The sequence below is a fragment of the Rhipicephalus microplus genome, unplaced genomic scaffold (genome assembly GCF_043290135.1).
Source record: "Rhipicephalus microplus isolate Deutch F79 unplaced genomic scaffold, USDA_Rmic scaffold_27, whole genome shotgun sequence".
Taxonomy (NCBI): Eukaryota; Metazoa; Arthropoda; class Arachnida; order Ixodida; family Ixodidae; genus Rhipicephalus; species Rhipicephalus microplus.
In genome coordinates this window covers 8,140,166-8,162,234 of record NW_027464600.1, presented here as the reverse complement: position 1 = coordinate 8,162,234, position 22,069 = coordinate 8,140,166, and the positions used below count along the sequence as shown (strand labels likewise).

At 45.1% G+C, this 22,069-nt stretch overlaps 1 protein-coding gene across 1 annotated transcript in view; it reads right to left on the bottom strand.

Annotated features, from left to right (window-relative positions):
* Positions 1-22,069, bottom strand: part of LOC142786645 (metabotropic glutamate receptor 5-like) — a 128,786-nt gene that overhangs the window by 101,992 nt on the left and 4,725 nt on the right. Inside the window, exons 3-4 of the mRNA XM_075884277.1 lie at positions 18,476-18,784; positions 16,965-17,154 (exon numbers count right to left, since the gene is read on the bottom strand). Coding sequence (XP_075740392.1) covers positions 16,965-17,154; positions 18,476-18,784 — 499 coding nt within the window. The remainder of the gene's footprint in view (positions 1-16,964; positions 17,155-18,475; positions 18,785-22,069) is intronic.

Sequence of the window (22,069 nt, the reverse complement as noted above, 5' to 3'; positions counted from 1 at the left end):
CATTCTATCGCTCTGGGTTCCTCCCGCAGTTGCCGTAGCATTTCCCGTTCTCTAGTATGTTTCGCGTATTCGAGAAGTCTTCGGATCGCCGCCATCGCCTCGCAGCCATTTTAAGTTGCGGTGCCTGTAGCCTTCTTCATTTTTTAAGAGACCAGAAGTGAGAGGGTTTTACCCAATTTATGCGGCAGATATTTTTTTAAAATATGATGACAGTTTTATAGGCCGCGCTGGCACTGTTGCACTCTGCCCAAAATTACGTCTAGCTTAAACAACTTTGCGGTTAATAAGCAAAGATGAAAGCCTGTAAAATGCAACAAAACAGACAAACATACCTTCCAATTACAATCTGCTTGAGCGAAACATATCGTAATGCTTAATACAACAAAGAAGATCATGTAAAATTTTACTTAGGACCACTGAAGACTTGGACACTTGAATGCAGCCCTGTAAGATAATTTCACTGTATCGTTTATTTTAATGCCTTTCCGACTAGCCCAAGTGTTGTCTAATTAAAAGCATTGCCACAACCGCATTACATTAAACCATATTACATGTATGCTCTCGCGAATATCAATCGAAGGAAGGTGCAGCAGGCACGTGCCGACCGCCTCTGCGTAACCGCTTTCTCCCTCTCTCCACTCCATCTTTCATCTCCCCCATCCCCCTCTCATGCGCAGGGTAGCAAACCGGCTGCCTATAGGCTGGTTAACCTCCCTGCGGTTCCTTTCCTCCTATTTTCCTTCCTTCAGGATATTTGGAATAAATTCAATCTCACTCACTCACCCACTAACTCCACGTGACATCTAAACTCACTCCGCGATTTCATTGACACCACATCGACTCACACAACTGCGCCTCAAATTTAGCTCGGGCAAAGCATAAAACAAGGACGCGTTACGTGGCCAGAGACATGTCTATGGGACAAGTAAAGAGCTAGTGTTTATAGCTCCTGACACACACACAGAGGGCGAGATAGAGAGAGACAGAGAGAATGCAGTAAGTTTAACCAAACGATATTGCCAGTCGACTACCGTGTTCTTAACGAGGTAGAGAGGGTGACGAATAGTAAAATGGGGGAAGAGTCCATGGTGACACTACAAGGTCGTTATGATTACGGCAATGTCCTACGATAAACAAGTACGCTACGTTTTCTCGGCCAATCCCTTGGAGTGGGTATTTGCCACATTTTAAAGGAATCAAATCAAGTGGATGATTGCTTAGTGCACAACAAGTATGATGATTTGCGGCGTAGTGGGTACCCTTAAAGTGTGCTTGTGGTAGTTACCCAAATAGAGTTTTAAGAAGGTTCTGAAAGGCCGCTTTTTCAGCTTTTGCTGTGACTGTGCTGCGTGTTCAGCACAGGCCTAGCAGTTTTTTTTACATGCGTTATCTACACGTTCACTTGGAAACACCAAACATCATCATCATCATCATCATTCTGAACATTCTTGCCATGACATCTCCTCAGAGAGTGCGTGAAAGAAAAGGAACAATTTTTTTTTCTTGCAGTGCTTCCAACACTATGTCTTTTGGCCGTAGGAATTTAGCGTATTTTCGCCCAAACGACAAACAACAGTCCTGCGTTCAGAATAAAGACTTTCTTCTTTTACAAGAAAATTTGGCAGTGCCGCCTACACAACTGTTGCGGTCTTCAAGTTCATCCCGTGTGAGTGCTTGATTTGTCTCAGCGAACGAAATAAACAGCTTGCTCGCTGTGCTGTCAATGCGAGAGTTGCCAATGTGCCATAGAAATTGTCATGTATTATCATTTACAGCTAAAACACGTCGTCGAGGTAAATATCCCTGTTTTTCAAGCGTAAAAGTGTGGTGAATTGCTTGTACAGACCTTTTCTGAAATACCAAAAGTGTCACTTGTAAAGCGTGCTTTGCTACACAGCTAGCCTGTGTGCAAGGAAGCTAACTTCATACACAAAAAGGAACATCAGAGTTTGCTCGGCCTAGCAGTCACACTTTTTTTTTGTAGCCATTATTTGTCCTCTTACTTCCTACAAAATCGAAGACACTTTCAACAGAACCTTATCTGAATTCTCCAATAATGCTAGCAGGCGTTACTACAAACAGAATGATGCACGACTTTGATTTTCACGATTTCAGTTTTCACAGCGGCGGAACGTAATGAGATATCAATGTGAAATGAGTGAGAAACAAAACAAATTTAAACAAAGCTCTCATGCGAGACACAAAGAATAAGAGGTACTTTGCTTCAAGATGCATTGCTGCTGCCACGTTCAGTTCGAGAAAAACAGCAATGAAGCATGTACCGAGCCAAATAGCTCCCACGCCCTGCATCCTATTTGCATTGCTGTCCACATGCTTGGCTTTCATTATCAGTAAAGATGGATATTGTGGTCTGATATTCAGTACATCATTTTTCGTGAAACGTTTTTTATTCCCCAAAAGTGGAACCACTCCAAACTACAACGAAAAACGCATGTGGTTCAGAGGGTCATTGGCTTAACGCGGCAAGCCAAATCCAGTGAGTCAAGACAAGTGTATCAAAGAGCAAAGACGCCATTAAGTCCAGCCATTAGCAACAAACTATTGCTTTTGATAATCCTTTTCTCGTCGCTTTTCATAGTCTTCATTCAATAAACCCTGAGCACCGAAAGAAGCACATAGGGGGACCTATTTGTTCGTAAACTCCAGCATATAAGGACGCCACTGCGGTCTTTCCCGAGAAGATGTGTGTTCACCTGGTGTACGAAAACTCGAAAACTACCATGCCCCTCCACTTCCCATTACACTGTCCCCGTATCTCACGCAACTCGCATCGGCTATGCAATGCAGGCCCGATTTTATAAATGCGGGCACATCGTTCCATCGCATCGCCTCTATTCCGTTTCAAGGAAAGAAAGACGAGAGTTGGAGAGGCCTCTATCTACTTCGTTCTCGTCTACATCTTCATATATACTTTCATTTTCGCCACCTATTTTGAATCCTCGGCTTTGCATTTATTTACGCCCATTCAATGATTCGCCCTCACCACGCTCCAGATGTTCCGTTCTATCTCCCTTTATCTAGTTCACCCATTTTACCTTCGTAAACTCAAGTTCACTTTTGTGATTTTTGTTTTTCTCTGTCTATCTCTGTCCCCAGTCCATTTTGCCGCATTTCGCATTAAACCTGAAGTCAGAAAACGCGCTTCCGCTCGGGGGCCCGGAAACCGCCACTCGGAAAACTAATTTCCTCATGGTAATGGCCGCTGGCTCCATCGAGCGACGACTGCTGCCAACACCATGCGAGGTCACCTCGGTGCACCCTTACAAAGTCACGCCCTGTGTAGTTCATGGCACCACCATTCCCATTCTTTCAGCCACGCTATCACCTCCTACAATACGAGTTCTTCGCTCTCAAACGGCATTGGAGCGTCTGGATTCATATTTCTTCTTTACTGCCTGATAGCACTGCATTGCTTGCGCAACACATTATGGTTCCCCGTTTAGATTAACACACTTTATTTGGAAAAGTCATTACTCACCTGCTTATAATCTAATCCACGTGAGAAACTTCGGGTGAGAAGGAGTATGAATACCAGCAAAAACTGAGATCCAGTGGCTCCCAATGCAATAAGCATTCCGTTTGTATACGGTGTGGGCTACTCAACAGCAACGTTCATTTAGCTCAGTTTAGCGACTGCCTGCAATTTGTTTTCTCATCTGATCCCCGCGTATCGGCGTCTCTGATAATCGTATCATGGTTTTGGGACGTTAAACCCCACAAATCAATCAATGATCCCAGCGTATCGACGTCTTGTAAGCACTCTGGTACAGATTGGACAACTCCAACTACCTGTTTGCGTGTAAAGTGGAAAGAACTTTCCTTTGGGTAGAGAAGTCTTGTCACTGTGAAGCAGTGCCCAGTAATGGCAAGATGAATGATGTAGTGCTTCACGAGTACAATACTACTACAGGCTTCAGAATAGCAGGTAAGTGTTGCTTCTGAGATGTGCTAGTAGGGAAGTATAGGGTAGACACATCACGAGCATGTTGAGCTAAGACTCACCTTGGCAGCAAAATTCAATTGGGCCCTTATGAATTCGCTTTAGATGACTTGAATTGTGAAGCCAACATAAGTCCATCTTTTATCGTGCGCCTTTTGTGACGCGGTAAGTGTTTCGCTGCTACAATACACGACTTTCGAGAAGCTCTGTCCCTGCCAAGACTGCATTGTTAAAACGACACGCCGACAAGCTGGCAAGAAAAAACAACGACCCAGGCGTGACGACGCGAGCCACTCCATCATGTGAACGTTCCTGTGAATGTTCAACTTCGACAAGATCATTCACTTCCTTCAAGAGAAGTTGTTAATTTTTACTGAAATTCTACTTCTATTGCCGCAGTCATGACTGTCCATGCAAATGAACGCATCTGTAAATCTGCTTTATCTTCTTTTTTTCAATGAAAGCCGAGTAAAACAAAAATGTATACTCGCGCACGCTCGACAACTTTCGTCTGACCCAAAACCCTCACTTAGGCGTCAATTAAAAAAAATGTTGAATGAGTAAGAATCAAAATAACAGCACCGAAATCGCTGAATTTTTGAAATACGTGACATCTGTTCGATGATTTGAACTGACACAGGCAAACATCTTCTTGTTTACTGATTTGTGGGAAAGTACCGACACCTCTAACCAAAGCCAAATAAGGATATGCGATGCAATTAAAAGCAAATAAAAACAAGGCACGAGTGACCAATCGCCACGTAAGTGAAACACTCGCAGAGGAAAGGGTTAGCAGTAGGTATTCGGAAAAAAGCATTAAAGGAGCAGAGTTTCGTGGCATCTGATTCTCGAGGGGGTATTTAATTCAAGTTGGTGCGTCACTGGAAGTGCCGTCGGGTCCCGGGAACTAATTAAAACTGGTCTGCTTTAGTCTGCGTGCGTTCGGGCTTCTACAGAGCTGCCATAAAAAGACAGCGCAAAAGTACTGAAGACTACTGACCGTGACGTCAACCTGACACTTTTGTTGTCAATATCTTTTCGGCAAGACGAAAAGTTCGCCACGACGGGTACGTTAGGAAAGAGCGAAAACATTTTCTTCTTCATTTCGAAACCGTGCACACAGAGGCGTGCTTCGAGCTTGCATCATCAGAGATGGCGAAGTTCTTGAACAAATAGTAAACGTATCGAGACGACGTTTGACAAACGAAAAAAAAAGGACAGTCGCCAGGCAAAAAGAGCATACGCAATAACCATCACTATCGTACTGTTACTTTTAGCCTAAAAGAGGCAAAAATATAACGTGATAAATTATATAAGCTAATGCTAATAAGACATATATTCAAGGGTGTATAGAGACTTGACGAGCTGGCGATAAGTCGCCGAACAAAAAAATGTCGGTGGCATCGATGTCGCAGAGACGCATGTCTTGCCGAAGGAAGAAGCTGCTCACGCCGAAAGTCACTGCTATCGTGTGAGCTCACTCGCGTCTAATAACGCAAAACAAGTTAAATTGAATCCCTTCGTATTTTCCACCGTCGAAAAAGACTCTTCCAACAGTTCTATCCAACGATCTGCTTGAGATCACAATGGACGAATGGGCGGGTGTTCGTCAGTGCTTGAAACATTTTCAATAGCCGAGCCAGATACTCTCATAACAATAATTTTAGATAATCGTTGGGGTTTAACGTCCCAAAACCACCATGACAGAAGCCGCAGTGGAAGGCTCCGGAAATTTAGACCACTTGGGATTCTTTTAACGTGCACCTAAAATTGAAGCACATGGGTCGCAAGCATTTTTGCCTCCATCGAAAATGCAGCCGCCCCGACCTGAACTTAATCCCACGACCTGCGGGTCGGCAGCCGAGTGCCCTAGCCACTAGGCCACCATGGCGGGTTACTTTCATAACACACAAATTGATTTGGATACACTTAACATTCTCGTACGTAAATTTCGGTGAACGTAAAAAATTTGAAAACGACCAAAGTTTCCAAGAGGCATGGCATGCCCATAGTAACGTGCTACATGAGCTGTTAATGTGCAAAAATCTGGTCATGATAAATAAATCTGAGTTAAATACGAACGAACTTTATTGTTTGGACAATAATTAGGCTCGCTCAAGCGAAACAAGCGTTCAAAAATAATGCAAGTAGCGCTGCTGAAAACGAGAGCGCTTCAACACGTCTTCCTAGAAAAAAGACAAATAAAGTGGTGAGAACTTTTTTTCTCACTTGACTTACCAAACGTTAACCAATATAACTAAATGTCAGGAAAAAGACACAAGCAACGAGAACGCTACTAAAAATTATTCCGAAGAAACATGCAGCCTTCCTGATGGTACAGTATAGGTTTCCGCCGCTCAGTTACTACGACTCATACACGCAGGTTGCCTTTTGCTTCTGTGCAGTCCCGGATACACTATTCAGCTCCCACTCTCACTTGCAGAAATATATACGTCACTTTTATGAAGAGAAAGATCTGTTGGAAATTAGCAGAGCGGAATACGATGCGTTACTAAGGGCTTCATTCCCATGCTACCAACTTTGTGTTTTGCTTCAGTCCGGAAAGCTAGTCAGAGAAGCAAAGAAACTATTTCCGCGGATACTATTTGAAGAGGTTCCCTTTTTTCATATTAGCTGCCGGAGCGACACCATCAATCTTGCTTAGTCACTCACCGTGAAATAGGTTTTTCAAGTTTAAAGTTTAGACGAACTAAAGTGTAAGCTTATATTTACTAGTTCATTGTCTCCACGAAGACTCCCAGTACCTGCAACTGGCACTTTCATTGCGCTTCATAAGTGAAACGAGTGGAGGAGTTTCCGCACAAAACGTGTAGGCTACGCATTTAGGAGCGTGAAATGCGGCTAATGTGTGCGTTTAAAATACGGGCACGTTGGTGAAAGCGGTGTGAAAGGCATTGCCCTAATGTGGCCCACCAACTGAACTTTCAGAGGCGGTTCACTTTCCGTCGAAAAGGTTTACGAATCAGCGTAAAAATGGGAACGAGTGTATGGGAGTGTTTCTGTGATTTAAAGAGCGCTGAAAACGTGGTCAGAGACAAGTATTGGACGTCGGCAGAATGCTTCTCACCGAATTAGCAAGATGAAGGATACATCTTTTGACGTTGATGAAAACAATCCGCCCAGAGACTTCCACGAATTAACTAAACTGCCAGTTCTGTAACACTCTGGATGCATGAAAGACGTAAGATTTCCGAAGAATATTATGAAGCTCCAAGTGCATCAACTCTTTAGAAAAAAAAAGATATGAAACGTACAACAAAATAAGTAAGTGCGTATTTCTTAGCATGACACTATCTTCGATACATGTGCTAGCCACGAAGATCCTTCTAGCAACGAGGACCCCTCACTCAAGAAGTGATGTTCATTACATCAAAGCCTGCGTATGAATGTGCGCTCCGGGCACTCAACTGACGTCACTCCCGCTTCCTCTGGAAAATTGTTATTACCCTAGGGAACTCATGAAAGACGTTGAGAAGGGCACCGGAGTTTCTGGAACGAAAACAGCGACGCCAGATAGCGAGATGAGAGTAAGTTTTCACAGGGACGCTCGAATGAAAGAAGAACGTAGTGAGATGAAGACAAAACGCGATAAATATTTCGTATTTACTTTCTCCTTTCTGTCGCTGTTGAGGGAACTTTGTCAGGAGAGCGGAAAACATGCACACGAAAGAGGAAAAGCGAACGCTTCTGCACACTTGATCGCGTAAAACAACCACGCAATTATCCCTGTTTTCACTGCCTCGTAATATGCGGAAGCACGAGTCCATTCTTCTTTCACGCTCGTCTTCCAAGTTCTTTTTTTCTCGCTAAACCCTGCTCCCAGACGATTATGCAAGCTGGGTGCACAAGTGCTGTCGGACCTGTACGCGGGTTATTACTCGTGATTTTTTTTCTCGCACCAGACGTGCACTATAGAACACTCAGCGCGCGCGTGCATGCCAATGAATTGATAAGTGAACGAGAAGCAAGAAAATACCAAGGAATAAAACAAAAGAGGAACATGTCCCCTGAGAAGAGATGAAAGGTGGTGCAAGACTGAAGGTATACGTCAAGACTGAACATAATAAGCGAGTTGATAATGAATAGAAATGAACCTCCTCTCCTTGTGGAAACGTTTCTTGATAAGCCGTTGCTGGGGATGAAAGAAAAACTAAAGGGCGGGAAAGTTGTGGAGGGCGAGGGGAGGCTTAAGGGTGGCGAGATGCGTGAGAGACCAAAGACAGAGAAATGCACATTAATACACCGAGAAATGGCCGCGAAGAAAAGGACCCATGGGGAAGCACCATCATATTCGAAAATTACGACAAATTTGGAACCGGACATATACGAACGACGGTAATCAGAATTCGTGTTCCAGGACCTAACGTAATTTTCTAGTCAAATATTCTCCACAATGTGCACTAATCGAATTTCTTTCCCTTTCTTCCTTGGTCTCGTGGTCTCATTAGGAGATGGTTTGTACTTTCTAGAATGAACGTCCTCATCTTTCTGTTCCGCCTTCGAGTACACGCTGTACAAGTACAGTTTCGCGTGATCGTGAGAGTGATTGTGGAGTTCACCGTTTCTACAAGTGTGACGTCAGCGCACGACATCGAGATTACGCGGAAAAAGTAATGAAATCTGAATGGGTTTCCTCGTGCATTAAAGCGATGCGTCACCGTTCGTGCCTTGGTAATCACGTCCGATGGGTACATTTTCGGTTCAGTTACGCGCAACACAGTTGCTAAGCAATTTTATTGCTGGCGTTGCGTGGGCAGCCTTGCCACGAGGCGGGGATATGCAGAGCACCTATGAAAGTTGGAAGTGTGTTATACGGCACTTTGTTTATATCACACGCTCTAAAAGACACTCTCTTCAGATGGCGACAAAGATCAAAGGGCAGTACAGTCTGATTAAGTTCAAATCTCGGTGGAAGAAAATGCATTTCGTTAGACACGCTTGTATTACTGTTTTGTTTCGTTTTTTTTTTTTTGAAATGGACATATTCCATCAAGGTGCTGCCACGTCAAAGTGCTTTTTTTTCCTAGTGCGTTTGTAAAAAAATGCCAATTCCACGGTTCTTATGCAGCACGCGTGATGACGGCCACAAGGCAGAAGTACACGTACTTGTGCAGTCGTAAGTATGGCTACAAGAATCACTTAAAAGAACCATGGCGCTCCAGTCGTTCAGGAGTTCTTGGGGAATCGCGGGCAGCTATTGAATTTGTCTGATCTTCATACCAAAGAGCTAACTCATTTATTTGACTTTGTTTCCTAAAGCGTACGTACCCTTATCAGCTCAAATTATGGTGCATATATATATTTTTTTTTCTAAACGCGGAACACGGGTCTACTCTGGGCAGATGCACAGACGCAACGCATTGCTGAGCTTCTAGAACGCTATTTTGTTCGAAATAGTAAGTTAGTTGTGAAGTTGTTCGATGTCACGAGGCTCGAGATTAGGGGAATTCATGTTCGTATTGCCATTAGCGTGTTTGAAGGCTCGCCATGCTTGCAGCTATAGCAGACACTAGCGCCACGTTTCCAACAAGCAGCTCTTGTGAGATTAGGTATGTGCCACTGTACTCAACATTAGGTTCTTCATTAAAGAATTGTTAATTATGGCAAGGCTGGTACTGGCTAAACTTTGCCATGGGTGGTGTTTATTACGTAATTTACGACGCAATTTCCTTGTGTGTAACATGCGTAGCTGCGCTCTTTCCCCTATACCCATCACCATACAGTGAACACGCGTGTGTTCACAGCAATATGGTTCCACGTGTGTGAGTGCTGCTCCAATCGTTTATTGCTTATTTATTGATGCGTTAAAAATGCTTCTCTCAGTGCGTATGTTGCGTGAACACTTTATGAAATTCATTACGCAGGTATAGGGTGCGGTAGGCGGAGAAGATGAGCGGAATGACGTTGACGCAACAATTCACTGAAAAGCGTGCTTCACTGCTTACGCCCACTTTCTGTGGTGAAACAAACGTTGATAAAAAAAAATGAAGTGATGAAAGCTCAGTTTGTGTGTAAACCATATAGTAGAGGCGTTCGACCACTGTTACAAAGTTTTGCGGCTTCATTTCAGTGCTCACATTAAATTTACACATACCGTAGAGCGGCCGCCATTGACTACCATCGACTCTATTAACGCCGCTGTAAACTAATGGCACCGCATCTGATAACGTTATTTTATTTCAAAGTGCACATAAAATTGGCAAACTACACAGAAGGAATTAATATCACTACCACGGCAGCCACAATAACGAGGGGAAATGTTTGTCTATTGCAAGGCGGAAAATTGGGCAGCTGCGCGGAAGTGTTGCAAACCTGTGATAACAGCGGAGATGGCAGCGTTGCCTTCTCCTTTCCCTCTCCTCACCCTCACTTCCATTTCTCAGCCCTTGCTTGACAATACTATACAATACTACGCTTGTTTTTTTTTTCTTTCTGTGTCTCTTCTGTGTTTCTTTCTTTGTGTGTCTTCCTCCATTAATGTATTTCTCTCTTTCCCTATTTCTCTTTCTTTTTCTCTTCCTCTCTGATTATCTGACCCATTAGAGTTATTGCGTCCCACGCCGGACAGATTGGGCCCGCACGTCCTGAGAGCCAAGCAGAAGATAAAGAAGAGGACGAAGAGATCGCGTGCTCGTTCTTGATGATGATATTTTCCTGATGTCACCACGTGGCATAACGATAATCATAACTGCACCGCTATTGTAATGAATAGAGAGTTAAAGATACACAATAAATAGGAGGGTTGAAAATTGAAAAGGTGGCACATTTCAGTAAGAGAAATACAGCAAGGACTACAGAAAAAAAGCGTGACGGCAAGAATGAAAAATTACAGCATATCCACGGAGTGAATGATGATGAGTGGGGCGAAGCGTCCATCAGTCCGTCCGCGCTTTTATCCGTGCGCCCGTCCGCGCATCGTCTCTGCGGCCGTCTGTGCGTCTATTCGTGCGTTCGTCTGTCCCTTCGTTCGTGAGTCCATGCATGCGTCCATCCGTTCGTCAAACAGACAAACAGACAGACGACGCACGGACGCGGCCAGCGGATAATTCATGGTTTGCCGATAATCTCCTCCGAAGCATCGCCCCATTCATCATCATTCACTCTGTGGATATGCTGTAAGGTGGTTACAACATACATACATACATACATACATACATACATAAATACATACATACATACATACATACATACATACATACATACATACACACACACACACACACACACACACACATACATACATACATACATACATACATACATACGTACATACATACATACATACATACATACATACATACATACATACATACATACATACATACATACATACATACATACATACATACATACATACATACATACAGGTGACGACCGACCCATGCCTTACGGAGCTTTGCCCCAGAAAACGTGTCAGCGCAGGTCGAACAAACTGCAAAACAATATTTAGGCAGCAAAGTGTATATTATTAACGCTTGAGCAAGGAACTTGACGCAAGACACGAAACACCATGATGCTGACAAAACAAACGCAACCTACGTGACATTTTTGTGCGTTAATGCCTCCGCGGTTCAAGCAGACGAGCGCCGTTGCTGCTCCATTCTTTGTCCCCCGGATCCTGTCCCTTTCACGCCACCACCACTCGGTCCTTATTCCCTTTATCCCTATTCTCGGTTCTCTTCTTTGTTTTTGCTGCGCCTGCTCCGACGCGCTCGGTGGAGCGAGTAAGCACGTCGACCAGGCGTAACAGGCCACCGCGCCGAAAGAAAAACAGAGCCGAGGTTGTAGAATGGCGACGACGCCCTCGCATAAAGAGGAGACTACCAAACATAAAGAAGATGAAAGAAACAAACAAAGCCAATAATGAAGCGTACATGTCCGTGATTTCGGATGCATTAGGCTTCAATCTCCTCCTGGCTGACCAGCACTCTCGTGTATTCCTCCCCCTGGTGGCGGTTTTTCGAACTTTTGTCATCGAAATTGCCGGAACACAAGGTTGTTAAAAAATAAATGTTTAAGAAGAAAAAACTAGGGACGCAGTGAACTCGCTTTAGAAAAGTTAAGAGATGGTGGAGAGAGTACAAATGATTTTCGACTCGAAGAACTGAGATCAACGAGAAAGGGTGAATGAAATGGATAGAGCAAGGGGCCTGAACGAAAAAAATAAACAAAAAGGGCGCCACGTGTGTTCCTTCTAGCGGAAAAACGAAATACTAGCCAAAACTTATTCTCGTAGGCCGACTTTTTAATATCTTAAGGCATGTTCGGCTGGGTTTGGCAAGAATTACGGATACGATATCATTGAAGTTTGATGTTTTTACCTTGTTGGTGTTCTTTAACAAGGCCGGTGTCTGCAACAATTTAGATTTTGGTAAGCTTTTCCGCTTGCTGGGCTTTATATTGGGCTAATGTGGCCTCCTTTTGCCCTAATGTTTCAGCAGAAAACTGGGTTTTCGCTTGAGATTTCACAGCTTGCGGAGTAGCGGTATCTACTCGACGACGGCATTCAGGTTGTCACTTCCACTGAAGCACACGTATAGATGACCCAGCAAGCGCGTCACCCATCGCGAGGCTGAACAACCAAGCGCCGCCGAAGCAGCCGTTATACGCCTTCTCGCGTGGTACCGCAGCGGCAAGGCTCAAAGATAAGACAACCATGACGCCTCTACGCAGTGGTTCACGTTGCATGGCGTCATGCCTGCCCCACTTATGTTCTGGTGGCTCACAGTCACTGTGACCGTCCCCAATTATTAATCACCATCTTTAGATATTCAGTTCAGTGTGCGCCTATAGGAAGCGAAAACTTATCTAAATTATTAGATGCGAAGAAGCGCTTTCACTAGCCTGTGTAACGCTGTCCCGTACAACCGTACGAACCCTCTCACCGCAGGTGTTCTAGCAGTGCGAAGTAGGTCAACTATCAGCTGCGCGTTGACGTCACTCTCTTCCTTATGCGCAACAGCTGCCGGCCCCTCCACCCGCTCGCAACACACTTCTCTCTCGCTTCATCCTCTCCACCATGCGCAGTGCTGGACCACGCGTCAAGTGAAAAAACTCTTTAGGCTTGTTTATCTGAGATAAAACTTACATGAAACCCAACCCGCCTCCTCTAGCTTTGCGTTTCAAACAAACGTTTATTCGAGTAAGCGCTACACCTAATTTCCCTTGAAACCGTTCTTCCAGAACCCGCGTCGACGCCCGTATCAACAAGGTCAATGCCGTGCGCACCACTGCTGCTTCGAATCTCATCAGGGTTGCCTTCTGGGAGAGGGTCCATAATTATTTTTAAGTAGAAATCACTTGCGACTTTTGCCTACGCATTCAAGCTTATTTTAGCTTCTTTGTTCAGTTTTGTCGGAGCCGTAGTCAACCACTGAATTTTCTTTTTGTAGCTGCGTCCATGCTACATCTGTAAGCTGAACACACGCCCTTCTTCACAATTTGTAGTTTAGAAATGACGCATGCTAGTGATGTGATAAAGAAACGTCCGAATGTTCGCAAATAGGGTGACTTTATTCTCAGACCGTAACCAGAAAAAGAAAGCGGCAGCACCACTTCGCGAACACAGTTAAAACTGTGTCATATTCACCCCCTCTGTCACCTTCACCCACGCTTGTGAGCCTTCTAGTGGTTCACCCTTTCCAGTGAGCCTCAACACAATCGTTCGTTCTCAGCGCATCTATTAGTGGTGCACCCCTCCCACTGAGCCTGGACACACCCGCTCTGAGCACACATCTTATTGTTTCATCATTTCCACAAAGCCTCGCCCTCATTCATCTTGGCAAGGCGCAGCCCTTCCTCTCTTATAGAGTCCTACTCTCGCTATGCTGCAAAATCCCGTGACCAGAGCTACGCCTACGGACGAGGAAGCCTCGACTAAAAACTGCTTCGCTGTGAAAAACAAAAGCAAAAAGCAAAAAAAAATCAGAGCCCCTATGCACTTACTACAGACTACCAGTAGCCACAATGTAAAAGGCAGTTGCTCTCTTAACGTTCGCTTGCTCTCTGGCAGTTTGCCGGGCACTTCAATTTAGCCACCAGATGACACTGCAGACAAGTGGAAGGAAAACTTGCCTGGTACGCTGTCGAATGAAGAAAGATGAAGTGAGTATTTGAGTAGTGAGATTATGTTAACCGCCTCTGTAGTCTGTAGCAGTTCGTTCTTCTTTTTGTACTTTTAAATTGAACAAGGAAATCATTGAATTAGCTGTCATAGCCATTTCTTCACTACAGCTACCTAATCCCACTTTCGTGTTGAATAAAGTAAATATTTAAAAACACACACACACACACACTCACTTACACAGCCCTGCAGCTGGCGAGGCTGAAATTCTTCATTTTAACATTGCTTCCACACAAGCACAACGCACAGTTTCGATATCGCGCTCTCAGTACTGATCACAATTTTTAGTGCCTTCAAAAGAACGCTGAAGCTTTTCTAATGCATTTCGAAACATTCTTGATGGCCATGAGCTCAGTGTTCTCGCTAATGAAAGAGTAAGCGGAGCTCCCGCTGGAGTCATGATTTACGAACGTAGATAAGCGTCATCTGTTGCTCTGTTGTGTCATTTTTTTTGTCAGCAGAACGTTCCCAGCTCAAGCAGCCTCGGTGCCTGGTTCGTCGGCAAACCCCGCCTATCTAAGGAATTTCCCGATGATTGAGTGCCTTGTTTCTTTCTCTACAGCACCGATCAAGCTGCTGTAAATTTTCGCATGAGACGTGTGTCTCGGTTAACCGGGTCTCGCAGACGTTGGGAAGGAAGTTCTTGATTACTCAACGCTTGAAGTACAACTCTGCAGCCTTGTCTGGCCTCCAAGCGGATGATTGATCGATGTTAGGTTTATAAAAGAAGTCGCCCACACCCACCCGCCTCGGTTCTCTCCAACTTACAGTGTGCGACATGGAGCATTTTCAATCATGCTAATGCTTCACTGCTTCCTGCTTCGAAGAGGCGCTTCCTGACGACGTGTTCACCCACTATGAGTCAGGCAGCCCCTATTACTCATTGCATATTGCTCATATAGTTCCTCTTACGCCTACTTTTCTTCAAGTAAAGCCAACGAGGTCTTCAACGATTATTAACGACAAAGAAAAACGACTCCGCTCATGTTTAGTAATATTTTCTCTCAGCCAGCTGATCATTAAACGTACAACCAAAGTCCTCTGGTGTCAGTTATAATATTTGATGCAAATAACGTAAAAGTGATTCTACGGAATTCTGTCAGCGCTGCAATAACGCGCCCAGCATTTCGAAGTGCTAGTTTTGCATAAAAACGATTTTCGAGAAAATGATCCGCGTTGTGGAAAACACGAGAACGCGCCAACCGTCTGCACTCGCTGGGTTAATTGCTTACATGCGGGGCATTTCTAACACCACAGTATTCAATCTGCGAACACGTGCGCTTGTTACGTAACTTCGATGACATTCTTGCAAGACAGCCGATGTTCAGAGTACAGATAATGCCTCAGAAACATTTTGAACATTTTAGGGGCGAAGTACCTTAGGTTATCGGTGTGTCGGCGGGCATCGTCCTCTGCTGCTGTCTCTTTGCTTGTGCACAAGAGAGGGCACCACCTCAGCACTCGTCGTGCGGCGAAGAGAGGGAACGCTTCTTGTGATGAACGCTGAACTAACAGCTCGCAATGAACGAGAACGCGCCCTCACCCGCGAGAGGCAACATCGACGCAGGCAGCGTCTTCTAGTGAGTTTCTTCATTAAAAAAAAATCACAGCATATCCACGGAGTGATTGATAATGAGTAGGGCGAAGCATCTGTCCGTCCATCCGGGCTTCCGTTCATCCATGCGTCCGTCTCTGCGTGGGTCTGTGAGTCGGTCCGTCCATCCGGGCATCTGTCTCTCTGTCCATACGTCTGCGCGTACGTTGTCTGCTTGTCTGTCTCTTCGTCCATGCGTCCGTCCGTCCATCTAGTGAACGCTCCAAGTACCACCATCTCGCATTTTTCCATCAAATCTTCATCATATACAAGTACCATCACCCAGCGAACATTCGAAACACTAAACGAGAGGTTGCTACCTACAGCTACGACGACGACGACTCCTACTACTACTACTACTAGATACGTCGGGAACGCACGACTCAATGATCGCAGTAGAGTCCCCAATAGTATTTTAGGAAACTCTTAGGGGGATCATACACTCATGGGAAATCCGTCATGCTAGCCAATATTAGATCCTATAGGTTCCTTAGTAGGATGCCTCGTCCAAGTGTTGGCAGAGCTCTGCAGCGGAGCGGTCAGTTGTCAGTTCTTGCTGTTTCATAACGGCACTTTCCGGTACACCATAAAAAATGTTCATAATTTTGCGGTGAATTTTACACGAAGCAACCAAGTAGGAGTTTTAATGCCATTTTGAAGGTGTTTCAATGCCGTCAACAATCTCGAATAGCAAACGCAGTTCTAAAGATTTTGCTACGTCGTTTTCCGATGCAGTCTAAAGAAGGCGGGGCATTGAGAAGGAGCAACAGTGCACGCTTTGACTGTCCTGTTCTGCTTGTTTTTTTCATGTTCGTATGGAGTGCATGCGTACGGTTTCATTGCATTTATAAACAGCACTTTATAATCAGAGCCACGTGTTTATAAGCAGGCCTAAGACGACCAAACATTTATGCGTGGCTCTATTACTGCAAATGCCAACGACCAGTGGAGCTGGGTGAAGCGCACTAAATTATCAAACATTAGTCTGTCTCGATTAGACACAGGAAGCGCGACCTTTGTATGACCATCACAGGTTCCAAGTGTGCGAAATGCTTGCCAAGCAAACTGACATTAAAAACCGAGATTGTAGGTTCATCTTCTTACCCCTTGCCAAATGCATCGTGATATCTATCTGTAATCGTGTCAGGGTGTTGTTCTTTTAACCGTGGAAACTCAGCACACAAAGTCTTGTGTGCATTATCCTTCGCCTGGTAGCAGAGCTACCGCTCTCGAAGGAAGGAAAGAGGCGGCGACCGCCGACTTACCTTGCGTGTTGACGGTGGAGATGTAGGTCCAGTTGTACATGAGCAGCGTGTCGACCATCATCTGCGACTGGTACTGGTCGGAAGGCACCACGCGCAGGAAGTACTTGAAGAATTGCTTGTTGCTCAGCTGCCGCGACGTGGCAGAGTAGCCGATCTGCGGAATGTTGAATAGCTGCAGCAGGTTCTGCACCTGCTCGCCCACCAGGATGAGGAGGAAAGAAGAAGACGAAATCATCAATACGCAACTACTTTGTTGGTTAGCTGCTTTTTTTCTTGTTTTATATTTTTGTTTGTTACAATGCTTATTTATTAGTTTGCTCATGTATGGCATAAAAGTTGGAAGAATCACTAATAGGTACGCAATCCGCTTAAGTATTTTTTTTCAGAAACAAAGTCACGACACACTGATGCATTCATTTGAATGATATAGCATGTGGCTTAGGCACAAGTCTACTTACACTGTAATTACACTTGGACCAAGCGCAATCAAGACGGATACTGTCTAGCAACAGAACCACGCAGTCTTGAACTTTCTCATTAGAGCGGCCGCACTACAACGGCTCTTCCACTTCAAAATGACGTATTCCAGCCCGTGGGGTTATGGGATGGATGCTGTTGTTCTTGATGACCCACATACAAATGATATTCCTAATGAATATCTGTAAAATATGGTTCCCAGAGAAGCTGACAAAAGCAGGCAAAAGAGTTTCATGTTTTATTGCGTTCTTATAAAAGACGCTGATATTGAGGAAATGGGGTAATGTGCAACAGCGACATCTGGTAACAAAGTAACTGAAAAATAAGCAAGAACAGAAGTACAAGCAATGCTGAAAGGGCGGCATTAGCATAAGTTCTTGTCGCCCCCTGTGTGCTGCCGCAGTGAGCAATGGTTGCAGGTACGCTGATGAACGTATCGCGAAGTAGCGGGAAAAGCCGTCGTAAACATCCATGAGTCTCTTTTTATATAACTGACGTGCCTCCGCTGCACGCTCGATGCACTCTACCGCAGCGCCTCCAGAACACTATTCACCGATTTTCTTGCGCAAAACATAAAAAAAATGTTTTGTTTACTCTCTCCAGACGCAAGACTATCGTCTTTCGACGACATTTGCAGTGTAACCTGCAGATGCGGGGCCAATGTTTTCGCTAGATAAGTTATAAAAATGAAAAAGCCAAGGTGAGTAAGTGAAACAAGCTTATTAGGTCCACAATAGGCACAAGTTGACTCGACATCACCTGGCTAGGCCCACTCGAGAACGGTCAGGTTAAACCTGCCCACCCTCAGAAGGCCAGGATATGAGAGATCAGGCCCTCGACCCTATCGAGCTTGTTAATTTCTTCAATGGGAAGGGGGACCGGGAAAGGCGCTAGACATGCTCGAAGTAACCACCACACTGATGACAACCCGGGCTTGGGAATCGTTCGGGGTATATTGGTGGTATAAAACTAAAACTCTCCGCAGCAAGCCCATTAAAGCAGGAACGGGAGAACGTTCACGATTTCAGACCCACCTGTATGGTGACGGCTGACGAGCCAGGTCCTATGACGCCCACTAAGTTTTTGACGCGCCTCGCCGGGCCCTTGGGACAGACGGCGGGCAATTCGGTGACGTTCGCTCCACCACCGCCGCTCGTCTCCTGGGCGCTGATTGCGTCCCGGATGAACTCGATGCTTTGTTCCAGAGCCGTGGGCGAATACCAGCACGAGTCGCGGATCTCGATGCCCAGCGTCACGTTGGGAAGCAGGGTGTCGCTGCGGTTGATGTCGTCGATGGTGTGCAGAGAGGCTTCCACGCGCTGGATGCCGTAGTGCTCGCGGACCTGCGCCCACGACGAGTAGGGTGAGTCTATAGATCGGTAATGTAGCCTATAAACGTAACTACACAATTAAACTATGTATTGCCTAAGACAACCTAAGGCCGCCTCTACATCCCATCAGTGTGTTGTCGTTGAACGCCGACTCTGGTTTGGATGGACTAGCACATCACCATCGCATCGCGAGCTTATTATTATATCGTAAATTCTATAACAGTTCCCTTCACCAAACCCCTCACATTCTACCTTCTATGCGCATTTAACTGCGGACTTGCCATCCTTTTAACGTTTCTCGTCTAATTGCACGAACTCTCACTTGCTCGTCATCATTTTCCCCTACATAGCCAAATACAGAAACGGCCTTCCCCATCACATCACTTCCATCACCACCTCGCCCACCTTCACGGAAGAAATGACAAGATTCATTCGTGGAGAAATTTTGTAATTTTTGTTTGGATAACCATTCCTTAGTAACACCCCTCTGGGGTCTTTAATGTGAATAAATGAAATTAAATGAAATAACCTAAGGTAACTTACAGTGTTACATAAGGTAATTTAAAGAAGTGTAAGTAGGCTGTATACCTGCAGTGAGGGACATGAAACTGTGAGAGGAGGAGGAGAAAGACAGAAGCTTAGACAGTTCTCAGACAAGCTGGCTACCTTGTGCAGGAAAAAAGGGTGAGCGGAATGGACGATCTTAGACGAGAGAAGTTACAGAAAGAGATGAAGAAGAGGAAAAACAGGATCGGCGTACGTTCAACGATAAAGGAAAGAATACAAGGAGCGCGTTATGCGAAGGTCATATGTTCGGTGCCTGTCAGCGGCAAGTCATCTTTTCATTCACTTTATTTTTTTGACATTTGCATCATAATTATAAAGATTACACCGCCCGTACTTTACTTGAGTTTTTTGTCAGTTAGTTCTGATTAAAATTGTGTTTGACCAAGAAAAACAAGTCTAATATTCCCCTTATTTCACGCATACACCTTGTGACAGATAAGACGTCTGCATGAAACAGATACGATAGTGACACATGCCGGATGGAAGTGTAATAATACAAGTATACCATACCAAAAATGACCCGAGTGTGGAATCAAGCATCACGTCGGACGAAATAGGCACGCACAGGGAATTTGATTGCATAGAAGTACCAGCAGTTCAGGTGAGCAGAAATGCGTCCGGTTACAAAAATTGCTTCGACAGCACGTACCTTCAGGAGAGCACGGGTACGGTGTAACTTGTGGAACAGCAACATGTTCCTTGCGTTTACGTTCTCGATATCAAGCGCTTTTACCTAAGAATAGAGCGTGTTTTACCTGCGAGATGCATCTTTGCATTGTTGATTTGACGATGGAGGCTGAATATTTGCGCCAAGTTTTGCAGGACGTCCAGACGTCAGCATCAGGCGAAGACAACATTTCAGCCGAATGCAGCAAAGCTTTATTTGTAAGAATATCTAGCATTTTATAAACAGAAGAAAACATTGGTCGGATTCCAGCAAATGTGACTCAATTACAGAGGAGAAGGGCGAGTTTACGAGTTTCATGGCTGAATTTCGCACTCAAGTGCTGGGCTGCTCTCCCCGTAAAGGGGTCCCTTAGTAGTGTTCGAAGCAGCTATGGATCGACTTGAAGTTTTGTAAAGAGGTGCTTTTTTTATTCATCACCACAGACGTTCATAATTTATAATACAAAGCAGCGCAGCGTCACTAGTGGTCTCCAATCTTACCAGATCAGATGCGGAGCGGAGAGAGCGCTCTACCGCAGAGCCGTCTAAGAGGCTAAACGCTTTTATTTTACAAAGCAGCGCAGCGCCGCTAGCGGCACGCGCTGGAGTGGATGGATGGATGGATGGATGGATGGATGGATGGATGGATGGATGGATGGATGGATGGATGGATGGATGGATGGATGGACGGACGGACGAACGGACGGACGGACGGACGGACGGACGGACGGACGGATGGATGGATGGATGGATGGATGGATGGATGGATGGATGGATGGATGGATGGATGGATGAAAGGGTGGACGGACGGACGGACGGACGGACGGACGGATGGATGGATGGATGGATGGATGGATGGATGGATGGATGGATGGATGGATGGATGGATGGATGGATGGATGGATGAATCTGGCTGTGCCCTTAATCGGGCGGTGCTTCACGCCATCTAGCCATAAAGCAAGTGCTCTACCGCGGAGCCATCTAGTGGGCGCTCCAAGTAATAGCGTCGCGACAACGACGGACAAGGAACTAGCCTCAACCATAAGCTGCTTCGCATTTTCAACATGCCACATTTTCTCGTAGTTTCCCCGCTGCCTCTTTGATTTACGCTGCCTGTGCGATTGCCGCGTCTGGAGCGAATCGTGGAGGCTACGTTGGAGTGTTTTTGTTAACATCGGAGTGATGCATGTCATCATATTCACAGTGTAAAAAAAGCTCCTAGCATAACACAGCCAAGCATACCTTATAGTATAGCGAAATATGCAAAAGAGAATGGAGGATGAGGAGTGTTGTGAGGGTGAGAAAAAGAAAATGGAGGAGATAAGAGTGTTCGATAGCATAGCAAGGTATAGCATATTATAAAAAACGCGTCATATACCCGAAATGGATTATGATGGGTGGGCGAAGACGTGGGATCATCCGGTGTTGCCGCAAATCACTCATGCCACAATTACGGATGTAAATGCGTGCCAAGCGGAGTACAGCTATATACAATGTTTATTAGTCAAAAATGGTATGTTGTGCTGAATTGCAAGTTCCGTTTGACGTATTACTGCTGAGTTGAATCAGATTTAGACATCGCTCCAAAAAAATAATTATCCCTCTCTCATCTACTGCATAATCCTATCCTTGTCCGTGATCGTCTTCGTCATCACTGTCATCATCATGGCGTATAGTGGGTACCTTGCATGTGGTGTGCCGTGATGGCTGAAAGAAAATGTGTGGTCTAGAACGCGCTTGTTCTTCATCTTCATGAGCATCACGTTATCACCAGCAGCGGCTACGGCGCAACACCAACGACGACTCCAACGGACAACCGTCAACCATAAAAAGAGAAATCAAGGGGAGGATTTGGAAAAGATTGCGGGGATTGGTCAACATAGCATAGTATAGTTTAGCCCAGTAGTGTATCAATGTGAGAGAAAGGGTAGTAAAGTTAATGAATAGGGAAAAGAGGAGAAGAAGGCCATCAGCTCCACTGCTTCATCGTTCTTCGCACTAACAGCGCGTAGCTACCCCAACTGTTTCAATCAGAAGCAGAGCCATACGGAGCAACCGCAGTAA